General features: G+C 36.9%; 1 protein-coding gene and 1 pseudogene across 1 annotated transcript; both read right to left on the reverse strand.

The window, feature by feature from the left end:
- Nucleotides 1-417: 417 nt before the first annotated feature.
- On the reverse strand, nucleotides 418-1,119 carry LOC124102123 (olfactory receptor 7E24-like; annotated as a pseudogene).
- Nucleotides 1,120-10,621: 9,502 nt separating this feature from the next.
- Nucleotides 10,622-11,545, reverse strand: LOC124102116 (olfactory receptor 7E24-like). The gene has a single exon (XM_046458346.1). The coding sequence runs from the start codon at nucleotides 11,522-11,524 to the stop codon at nucleotides 10,622-10,624; it is 903 nt and encodes a 300-aa protein (XP_046314302.1). The 5' UTR covers nucleotides 11,525-11,545.
- Nucleotides 11,546-12,426: the final 881 nt, after the last annotated feature.

Raw genomic sequence — 12,426 nt, forward strand, 5'->3', positions numbered from 1 at the left:
TGTTTATCAGTTTATCTCTACTAAGGAAGAGGCTCTTCTCTACTACAACATTTTTATTTTCTTTAAAAAAAATTAGCTTTATATTACTATTGTTGCAGTAAATTGAAGTTTAAAAAAATTTCCTTTTAACCATTCTCAACTATTATGATAAGCATCATTGATCACATAGATGTTTTTTTTAGAAATATTCATCATCACCATCTCAAAACTCTTTCATTATTTCAAAGTGATCCTTTGTTCCAAATATGAAGAACTCCCAAACATTCCTTCCCATCATTGGCTGCAGGCATTGCACTTACATCATGTGTGGTATTAAACCAATCAATGTTCCTGAAGAGGCAGATTAACCCAACTTGATAATTAGTTACAATGAATTTTCCAACACACATCACAACTCGACACCACAGGGTCTGAGATTTAGGCCATCCTGCTGGGCAGCCTCCTCAGGGCACCTTTAATGTCCCTATTCCTCAGGCTGTAGATGAAGGGGTTCAGCATGGGGGTGACCACAGTGTACATCATGGAGGTGACTGCACACTTCCTGGGAGAATGTGATGCAGCTGACCCAAGGTACACTCCAAGGCCTGTCCCTATAAATAAGCCAACAACTGCCAGGTGAGAGCCACAGGTGGAGAAGGCTTTGTACCTCCCCCCTGAGAATGGGATCCTCAGAATGGAGGAAACAATTTTATAGTAAGAGAAAAGGATCCCTGAGATGGGGAAAAGGTCATATACTGCTCCAAGAAAATACTGGACAATGTTATTAGAGAAGGTGTCAGAACAGGAGAGATTCAGAAGTTGAGAAGGGTCACAGAAGAAACTGGAAATTTCCACATCCTTGATGTTAGTAATTTTTAAGATCATCAAAATATGCAGCTGTGAGTCCAAAAGGCTGAACAAAAATGAAACCAAAATTAAGAAGCCACAGAGATAAGGGCTCATCATGACCAAATAGTGCAGGGGGTGTCAGATGGCTACAAACCGATCATAGGCCAACACACTCAGAAGCATATAATCCATACATCCAAAAATGGTAAAAATAGACATCTGTGTCAGGCAGCCCATATAGGAGATGGCTCTGCTGTGAGTTAGGATGTTCATCAGCATCTTTGGGACCATGGTGGAGATGAAACCAATGTCTGCCAAGGACAGGTTGGAGAGGAAGAAGTACATGGGGGTGTGGAGGTGGGCGTCAGAGCAGATGGCCAGGATGATGAGCAGGTTCCCAAGCACTGTGACCAGGTACATGGACAGGAACAGTCCAAACAGAAAGGACTGCAGTTCAGGATCCTCTGAGAGGCCCAAGAGGAGAAATTGTGTTAAGCCTGTGTGGTTCTCTGCTTCCATGTACCTGGTGTATCTGCTGGAGAAGGAGGTAAAATCAATATCCAATAAATATCCTAGGGGCACCCCAGTTACAACATCACCTCGGATGGATGCCCTTCTTTGTTGTTATTTGTGTAACAAACACAAATGTTGGCTGTATAATGAATAATGAGACCTAAATCTCTAACATAAGATAAAAGGAAAGCTTGAAACTTCCCACTTGCCTGGACATAGACATGAAATTAAGTAGCAAGGTCCAATACAACACATTGATATTTATTTTAAAAGAATAACACATGATGAACCAGGAATACCAAGTTTCTGAATGGAAGCCCCCTCAACGTACAGACGTTAACATAATTTGTCACAAAATTAGAGCGCTGAATACCCATCCTAACAATAATCACATTAGAAGACTGGATGTTGGAAGATGGAACAGGCATTTATAATGTTGGAGACTGTCAGTTAGCAAGGACCTTTTCTGAATCCAGTAAAGAAGGGTTTTTAAACTATAGCAACAGGAAATGTTACAGTGAACACTGGAGTATTCATATTGAATCCACTAACACTCCAGGACAGTCTTCTCCAACTCAATCATCTGAGATTTTCCTGGACATGTAAAGGAATTGGGAATGTAAAAAGTAAAGGAAGTTGGGTTAGTAATTAAATACCAAAAATATTTTCTTTATTGATAGATGATATTTTGGACACCACAGTGAAAGTACAACTATGAGTAAAACGAATCAAAGCTACAATAACTCAAATCTGCCAGTAAACGTAGGTCAGGACATAAAAAGAAATGCCCATCAAATTTCATACCTCTGCCTAACAGATTTCAGGTGAGTAGTTAATACCCGAATAATTGGATGCAGGAAATCTGACAGGAGCCTACAACTTATAGGAGAGAGTGAAGAAGAATCAGAGACTCAGCTTAAAATTAAACAGAAACTCTAGAATCCAAAGAATGAGAAAATGAAATGGAAGAATTTCTAGAAGAAAAAGATGTCAACAGAAACTAAGTCCCTTCCAAGTACAGGCACTTCACCTTCAAAAGCTAAAAGATGAGAGAGAGAGAGAGAGAGAGAGAGAGAGAGAGAGAGAGAGAGAGAGAGAGAGAGAGAGAGAGAGAGGAGGACTTTCCCAGTATGGTTATTCTAGAGCATAGCCCAGTACCTACGCTCTCTGCTCTTCCTTCTCACTATGACCAGCCTCACTGGGACACACCAGCCCTCCGTGATGGGTATGACTGAAGCTTTCTCTTCTCCATGATGTGTCCTTGGGAAGCCCTCATGCGTTTTCATAGAAGTTGAGATCAGAAACGTGCTGGTGAGGGATAAAAATGGAAGGTTTATAGTGTCTAGAATCTCAACCTTTGAAGTCTCCAAACTCCTCATTAAATAAAATGTTATGTTGTCTTTCCATTCTCCAAACAATTCAGCTCCCTTGGGGTATAAAGAAGAAAACAGACTGGAAGATTATCAGCCCATCTTATGTCTGTGTAAGATAAATAGATTTCCTCCCTGGGGAAACTCTTTTTTCCCTGTAGTTTAATTTCAAAGTTACAAGGTTTATTCCAAGGGATGTTTAACTTCTATAAGGCACCAATCCCAGAAAAAAAAAATCTCTCTGGACATCCTCCTTAGAAGAATCTTTGGAGATTCTCTGAATCATATGGTGCCTACAACATTATGAGGGGAAACTAAGTCCATTTTTGTACATATCCAATATCTTCTATTTAGTTTATTTTTAATGGTGCATTAGAATCGTGGGAAATAGTGGAATTCATTATGCCATATTCGTACATGCACTTGACATCATTTGAACAGTCTCGTTCTGAAACACCTTGCCTTGTCCTCTCTCCTGTATTTCCAAGCCTACGTGCTCTACCCCACCAACCTCCCTTCTATTATTATTATTATTATTATTATTATTATTATTATTATTACACTTTTATTACATATATGTCAGCAGGATTCATTGTGTTATAGATAAGTAGACACTGAACCATAATGGGCAGGGGTCAAGCAATGAATGGAGGAATTTTGGATGGAGAAAAATGCGTGGGGGTGGGGGGTGAATGTGGGGAAAGAAAGTAGAATGAGGTGAACCTTATCACCCCTGTGTATGAGTAGGGTTGCACGAATGGTGTGACTCGACATCATGTACAACCAGAGAAATGAAAAGTTGCTCCATTTATGTAAAAAAACATAAAATTAAATTAATAATAATAAATTTTTATAAAGGTAGGGAATAGGACTATAACTCAGTGGTAAAGTGTGTACTTAGCATGCATGAGTTCCTAGATCAATCCCCACCGGAAAAAAGAAAGAAAGAAAGAAAGAAAGAAAGAAAGAAAGAAAGAAAGAAAGAAAGAAAGAAAGAAAGAAAGAAAGATTGAATATTTTTTTAAAAACCCATTTGTACATAAATAGCATAATTTGGTAGATTTCACTCACCAGTATTTCCCAGTAGCCTCTCCTCCTTCCTCCCACCAGACCCTGTCCTCTACTTCATTCATGTCCCTCTGAGATCCCCATTTTTATTTTCTTTTTTCCCATCCTTTACCTTCACATGAGAAAACGTTTGACTCTTGATTTTCTGAGTCTATTTTATTTCAATGAGCATGGTGTTCTCCATTCAATTCTTTTTACCAGCAAATAACATATATTCATTCTTTGTTATGGCAGAGTAAATTCCATTGTATATACACACCACATATTATTTGTCCACTTGTCTGATGATGGGTACCTAGACTGGTTCTGCAAATTGGCTATTGTGAATTGCTACAGACATTGGTTGGTATACAACAAGAAGTCCTTTCTTTCCAAAGACTATCTTTTCTCTAGCATATGTTTTTGACAATATGATGGCTGTATCTTCACGCATCTGGCTCTGTGTCTTTTTTCCCCATTGATTTTCATGCTTGTCTTTGTCCAACTATCACAGTTTTGTTACTATTTTTCTATACTAAAACTTGAGATCAGGTATTATGATGCCTCCAGCACCACTCCTATTGCTCAGGATTGCTTTTGCTATTCTGAGGCTTTTGTTCTTCTATACTAATTTTAGGACAGTTTTTTCTAGTTCTGGGAATGAAAAATGCCATTGATATTTTGATGGGGGTTGCATTAAATATGTATGCCATTTATGGTCAAATGGCAGACATGACAATATTAATACCTGACTATTAATTCTGCCTCTCCAAGAACATGGGAGGTCTTTCCATCTTCTAAGATATTTTCCACTTCTTTCTTCAGTATTCTATACTTTCATTCTGCAGATATTTCACCTCATTGGTTGGATTTATTCCCAGGTTTGTTTGTTTGTTTGTTTGGTTAGGCTATTGTGAATGGAATTGTGGCCCTCATTTCTTTATCAGCAGATTCAGTATTGAAGTATAGGAAATTTATTGATTTTTGTATGCTAATATTATTTCCTGCTACTTTGCTATTTTGCTTATCAATTCTAGAAGTCTTCTGGTGGATTTTTTGGGGGGTCTTCTAAGTATGGGACCATGTTTTCTGCAAACAGATAATTTGACCTTTCTTTCCTGTTGTATCTCTTAAATTTTCTTCTCTTGACTGATTGCTTTGGCTACCATTTCAAGAATGATATCAAATAGAAGTGGTGAGTGTGAAAATTTGTCTTGTACCTGATTTTAGAGGAAATGCTTTCAGTTTTTCTTTCTTTGGTGTGATGTTGACTTTTGGTTTGTCATGTACAGTATACTTTTATTTTTCCACATTATTATTGGTGCATTATAGTCATACACAATGATGGGATTTGTTGTTACAGATTCATACATGACACAATACAACAATATAATTTTGCAAATATTAGTCCCCAGTATTTCCCCCCTCCCTCTTCACTGCCCTCCTGTTGGTGCATTTCTTCTACTGATCTCCCTTTTATTTTCATGAGATTTGCCCCCACTTTTCTTTTCCTTTATCCTCTCTAGCTTCCATATGAGAGAAAACAAAGCCCCCTTGATCTTCTGAGTTTGACTTATTTTGCTTAACATAATGGTTTCTAGTTCCATCCATTTTCCTGCAAATGACAAAATTTCATTTTTCTTCACAGCTAAATAAAACTCCATTCTGTATATAAACCACATTTTCTTTACGCATTCATTAATTCATGGACACCTAGGCTGTTCCATTGTTTGGCTATTGTGAATTGTGCTACTATAAACATGTTACATGTAGTATTTTCAATGCTGAGTTAAATTCCTTCTGTCACTATTTTCTTCAGTGTTTTAAACATGAATAGATACTGGATTTCGTCAAAGTTTTTTTTCATCTATGGGGATGATTATGTGATTTTTTTGTCCTTACTTCTATTCTGGTGTTGGATTACATTTTTTTAATTCATATATGTAGAATCAATCTTACATCCCTGGGGTTATCCAGTTTATCATGGTGAACTATCTTCTTAATATGTTTTTGGATGTTGATTGTCAATATATTTTCAAGAACTTTAACATCTATGCTCATCAAGGATATTGGTATGTAGTATATTTTTTTCCTTTGATTTGTCTTGGTTTTGGTATCAGGGTGATCCTGTATTCATACAATGAATTTGAAGGTGTTCCTTCATTTCTATATCATGGAATAATATAAAGGAGATAGCATCATTTCTTCTTTCAAGGTTTGGTGAAGCACAGCTGAGCACCCATGGTCCTAGACTTTTCTTCTTGGAAGGTTTTAATTTCTACTTTAATCTCCACACTTGACATTGGTCTGTTTAGGTTTTCTATATCCACTTGACTCAAGTTGAGCAGGTAATACCTGTCTAAAACTTTTTCAATATCTTCTAGATTTTCTAATTTATTGGGGTATAAGTTTTAAAAGAGTCCCTAATGATCCTCTGTATTTCAAAAGTGTCTCTGTAGTTTCAGGAACTGATATTAAAAATTAATTTTTCTGTCTGTAAAATCCATTGGGTGAATCTGTTAATATGAGAAGAATAAATTTAAATATCAATTCATTGCAAGCACTAAACACACTTAAGTAATACAGTGCACTGGATCTGTTCAAGCACCTTCTTATTTTTTAACCCCACCTATGCACTAAAGAAGTCAAACAAAACATGTCTTGTATCATATTCAAAATTGCACTGTTTATATCAGGTTCCCTTTAATTACTGAAATGCTTACTTTTTAATGTTTTCATTAGTGCATTCTAGTTGTTGTACATCACAGTGGGGTTCATTTTGACAAATGAAGACATGCATATCAATATAATTTGCTTCATTTCAATCCCTGTACTTGTACTTTTCCTCCCCCCCTCCTTTACCCAGTTCCCTTTTCTCTGCTGTTATTCCTTCTATTTATTTAATCTTCTTTAATAGGTATTTGGAAGATATACATAAGGTGGAATTCTCTGTGGTTTATCATATGTGTACATAGCATAAGTGAGTCAAGTTCATTCTGCAGTTCTTCTTTTTACCCATCCCTCCTCCCTTCCTCTCAACCTCCTCCCTAGACTCCACTAATCTCCTTTATATTTTCATGGGATCCCCTCTTTAAAAATTCTTTATTTCTCTCTAACTTCCTCATATGATGGAAAATATTTGATCATTGACTTTTTGAGTCTGGCTTATTTCACTTAGAATGTTTCTTCAGTTCCATTCATTTCACCAGCAGATGACAGAATTTAATTCTTATGTCTGAGTGAAATTCTGTTTGTCTATATACCACATTTTCTTGATCTATTTCTTTGTTGATGAACAGCCAGGCTGGTTCCATAACTTAACGATTGTGACTCGTCGTGCTATAAAAACTGATATGCTTGTATCATTATAGTATGTGGACTTTGCTTGTTTTGCGTAAATACCAAGGCGTGGGAGAGCTGGGCCATATGGTGATATGGTGGTTCCATTTGTAGTCTTTTGAGGAATCTTCATACCACTTTCCAAAGTGGTTGTTAGTTTGCATTCCCACCAACAATTTAGAATATTTCTTCCATGTCTCCACCAGTATTTATTATTGTTAGTATCAATGCTTGCCATACTAACTAGAGTGAGTTGAAATCTCTGTAGTTTTGATTTGCAATTCCCTAATTAATGAGAATGTGGAACTTTTTTTCATATATATTTGTTGGCCACTGGTATTTCTTCTTTTGAGAAATGTCTGTTTAGTTCTTTTCTGCATTTAGTCCTTAGATTATTTGGGTTTTTCTAGTGTTATTTGAATTCTTTATATATTCTGAATGTTTATCTCTTGGTAGAAGGGTAATTGGCAAATATTTTCTCCCATTATGTAAGCTCTCCCTTCACACCTTTTTTTTTCCTTTTCTGTACAGAGACTATTTAACTTGATGGCATCCCATATACTGATTTTTTGTTTTATTTCTTGAGTTTAAGGGGTCCTGTTAAATAAGTCAGTGTCTGTGCCAATATGTAGAGGTTCAATGTAGTCCACACCAAAACCCAATGACATTTTTCACAGAACCCGAAAAAATAGCCTTAAAATTCACTTGAAAGAATAAAAGACACAGAATAGCCAAAGCAATAGTGACCCAAGAGAGTCATGCTGGAGGCATCGTATTGCCTGATCTCAAACAGGCTAGAGAACTTCAGTAACAAAGCAGCATGATTTGGGCACCAAAACAACATGCAGACCAGTGGAATAAAATAGAAGCAAAAAGACAAACACACATAGATACAGTCTTCTGATACTTGACAAAGTCACCAAAGCTATGTGTTGGAGGAAAAAAAATACCTTTTTAAAAAACTGTGCTGAGAAAATTAAATATCCATATCCTACCCTTTGCCCTGCCTAAAAGCCAATTAAAAGTGGATCAGAGAATTAGGAATTAGTCCAGCAACTTTGCAACTGCTAGAAGAAAACATAGGGTCAGTACTCCAGCATTTAGAAAAATACTCACTTTTTTTTTTCCCATCAAGAGGTAAATAGGGGCTGGGGCAGTAGCTCAGTGGCAGAGCTCTTGCCTACTATATGTGAGGCACTGATTTTATCTCTAGCACCACATTAAAATAAACAAATAAAATAAAGGCATTCTTTCCATCTATAACTACAAAAAATTTAAAGAGGTGAATATCAATTAAATAATCTCTAAGTTGAGACATGAATATGGACCACAGGGAAAAGATTTTTCTAACATCAAGTCATTTTATGGTGGGAGGCAGGAAAACGATACTAGGATCATGGCCACAGAAAAACTCACAGAACATAACATAAATTGAAGGTAGCCATATTTGTGTAAGAAAAACTATTTGATGCTCTTTGTTCTAATCTCAATTCCCTCTTCTATGGTGAGTATCCCAAAGAAAGAAAAGCAAAACCCAAAACCCTTTTATTGCCTGTTCTGTGTCCAGTTACAAAAAAATTAGGTCCTATTAGTTTTTATCTTTGTTTTATAGCACTTATCAAACATGCATTTTATTCTACAACTATTAATATGAATCATCCTAATAAAAAACATGAACAAGTCACACATTTTTTCTCTCAGTAGTTTGGGGAGTACACTGCAGAAAGCCAACCAGTGGAAGGGGAAATCAAAATAGTAAATATGTACCTTTATAATTCAGATCTTCAGTATCTTTTTGTGAGTTAGTGTGAATGCTAGTTTTATGTGTAAACTTGATGGACCATTGGTGCCCAGATATTGGGTCAGACATTGTTCTGGTCTGTGTGTCTGTAAGGGCTTAATATATTTAGTTGAAATTAACATTTGAACTTGTTGGCTGAGTAAAGCAAATTGCTCTCTTGGATTACTCTGTTTTCTGTTGCTACAACATAATACCCGAATCTTGGTAACTGATAAGGAGGAGAGGTTTTTTTAGCTCACAGTTTTGGATACTAAAGATCCAGTGTGGCACTGGCTTTGATGGGCATCATGGCAAGTGGTATTACACACATGAAAGGGAGAGAATACAAGGCAGGACAGGAAGCCAGAGAGTGTGGACAGGAAACCAGAGTGGAATAAAAGACTGTACAGTGTGGACAGTCTTGCAGGCAGACCTGAAATGTGCTACCACCACTGAAAACTCACTGGGACACCCAGAACAAGGATGTGTATTTAAAAACAACTTTATTTCTTGAGCATACTTTGAAACATTTTAATTGCAGAAAACTCACCTCATGTCTTTTTCCACATGCTACAACTTATCACTCTGGTTTCAATCAAGAAGTAGAAACAAATTTCCTTATTTTAAAGGTGAGAACTGAATACCAGCAATTGGTTTAACTTAGTGATGAACAAGGCAAAGAGGGAATCATGTGGGAATAGACATAGTAACTGATGGATCCTCTAAAGCAGTAATGGCATAGGGGTGTGAAGGGCGTAGTGAAATACACCAAGTTCTCATGGTAGTGAAATTTAGTGACCATGCATGAATGTGTGGAACACCAAAACCAGGTGGAAAATACAGTCGTCATTTCAGGAGTCCTTACTCAGCAACAAATATAACTATAGAATAGTGAGATTAAAGCAGAAAATCAATAACATAAAACCAGCCTGATGACAACCTGTATGGCATTGCAGGCAATGATTTGAAGAAGATATTTGAAGAAAACCACCTTTCCTGATGTTGCAATAAGCTCCTTTCCAACCCCTTTGAATTTGATCCCTTTAGGAACCAACATCTGAACTTTCCTTGAAGCATTTTGAAAACTTTATGATGAGTCAGACTCTTCTGGTAAGACCCAAGCCTCCGTATTTTTAATCTCCCAAGATTATTCCAATAAAATTCAATATGGAGCACCACTGATATGACCCCTAGACATAATATGCCTGAATGGACATATTCACTTTTAAAAGAAAATGCACATGACCTTCAAAATGATGTAATTTTAACCTATATTTAAAAACTAGTTTAGTATTTCACCTGGAGGCCAGAATCCTTGCTCAGAAATTACAGAAGATACCTGGGTATGTTGATTTTATCATGATGTTTACAATGAAAAAGTATTTCAGAATACTTAGCAATTGAATTAAACACAAACCAAAGGAAATAGTAATCAGATAGGAACCAGAGAGTGGAAGGAAAGCCAAGAAGCCATTATCAAAAATAATGATTTAAGGAGACAGGATTTAAAGGTCTCAATGACTGATTGTTCTAAACCACATTAGAAAAAGGATGTATGGGCTGGGGATGTGGCTCAAGAGGTAGTGCGCTCGCCTGGCATGAGTGCGGTCCCGGTTCGATTCTCAGCACCACATACAAACAAAGATGTTGTGTCCTCCGATAACTAAAAAATAAATATTAAAATTCTCTCTCCCTCCCTCTCTCTTTAAAAAAAAAAGAAAAAAGGATGTATGACAAAATGAAATTAGAATGCTGTGCTGTGGAGTCTTTTCAGGGCATTTTTAATGTCCCTGTTCCTCAGGCTGTAGATGAAGGGATTCAGCATGCGGGTGACCACAGTGTACATCACAGAGGACACCACATCCTTCTTGAAGGAAGATGACACAGCTGAACCAAGGTACACGGCCAGGCCTGTTGCATAAAATAAGCAAACAACTGCCAGATGAGACCCACAGGTGGAGAAGGCTTTGTACTTCCCACCTGAGGATGGGATTCTTAGAACAGAGAAAACTATTTTATAGTAAGAGAAAAGAATGCCTGAGAAGGGGAAAAATCCAAACATGGCACCAGTAAAATACATGACCATATTATTGGTGAAGGTGTCAGAACAGATAAGATTAAGAAGTTGAGATGGGTCACAGAAGAAATTAGAAATTTCCACATGCTGATGATAGGTACATTGTAAAGCAATCAAATTGTGAAGCTGGGAGTCTAAAATGCTAAACAAAAAGGACACAAATGCTAAGACTCTACAGAGGGGAGAATTCATCATGACTGGGTAATGCAGGGGGTGACAGATGGCCACAAACCGGTCATAGGCCATCACACTAAGAAGCAGACTATCCATACATACAAAAACACTAAAAAGGGACATCTGTGTCAGGCAGCCAACATAGGAAATAATCCTGCTGTGAGTTTGGATATTCACAATCATCTTTGGGACTGTGGTGGAGATGAAGCAGATGTCAGCCAAGGACAGGTTGGAGAGGAAGAAGTACATGGGGGTGTGGAGGTGGGGGTCAGAGCTCATGGCCAGGATGATGAGCAGGTTCCCAAGTACTGTGACCAGGTACATGGATAGGAAGAGTCCAAGGAGGAGGGGCTGCAGGTCTGGGTCCTCTGAGAGGCCCATGAGATGGAACTCCATGACATTTGTTAAATTTTGTTCCACTATATTCATTGGAAACCTTTTGAAAAAGAAAAAGCAATAAAGGGAAGGAAACAAATAAATAAGTATTCAGCACTCTGTGTGTATTTTTAATTTGTGCACTCACAATTAAAATATGCACAATTGAGCTCTATACTCCTTTACCAGTATTTCTCAATATAACAAACACAACTTTCTTAGGACTCTTTCATTATTGGTTTTGATATTATTCATTTTTTCTATATATGTCTACTTTAGAGAAAATCAAACTGCACAGGTTTAAGACACTAAGACTATTATATATAACAGGTCCATTATCTTAGTAAAATAAATCATACTCTTTTAAGAAAAATAAATATTCTTCTCTAAAAAAAGTCTTTCTCAATAAAGAAAATTAAGAAATATGCCTTATGTTATTCTATCACAAAGGTATATATTACCATGAGTTAAGATTATATATAAATATTTACAGCTTACAACTGCATTATCTGGATACTAAAGGCAAGTCAATGGCTCATAATCAGAAAGCAACATTGTATGTCACTTATCTTCTAGGCTATGTTAGTCAGCTTTTTTTGTTAACAAAATATGTGACATAAGCAACTTAAAGGAGGAGAAGTTTAATTTTGTTTCAGAGTTTCAGAGGTTCCTGTTCATGGTTGATTGGCTCCATTTCTTTGGGCCTGAGATGAGACATAACATCATGGTAGAAGGAGATAGCTGGGGAAAGCTGCAAAGCTTATAACAGCTACAAAGAACATAAGTTGACTTCAAATGCTTTACCTGATGCATAGCATAACTGGGGGCAGGGACATATTGAAGTTGTCATTTTATTATTATGTCAATCCTTCAAAAATATATGTGCCTCCTCCATATCACACAGTGATAATTTCCAGATATGT

This window comes from Marmota monax, unplaced genomic scaffold, assembly GCF_021218885.2.
Source record: "Marmota monax isolate L192 unplaced genomic scaffold, Marmota_monax_Labrador192_F-V1.1 WCK01_AAM20220418_F8-fsc00618, whole genome shotgun sequence".
In the NCBI taxonomy this organism is placed as follows: domain Eukaryota; kingdom Metazoa; phylum Chordata; class Mammalia; order Rodentia; family Sciuridae; genus Marmota; species Marmota monax.

Bases quoted from the DNA above. Each gene is read 5' to 3' on its own strand.
- LOC124102116 (XM_046458346.1), bottom strand. From the start codon at position 11,524: ATGGAGTTCCATCTCATGGGCCTCTCAGAGGACCCAGACCTGCAGCCC.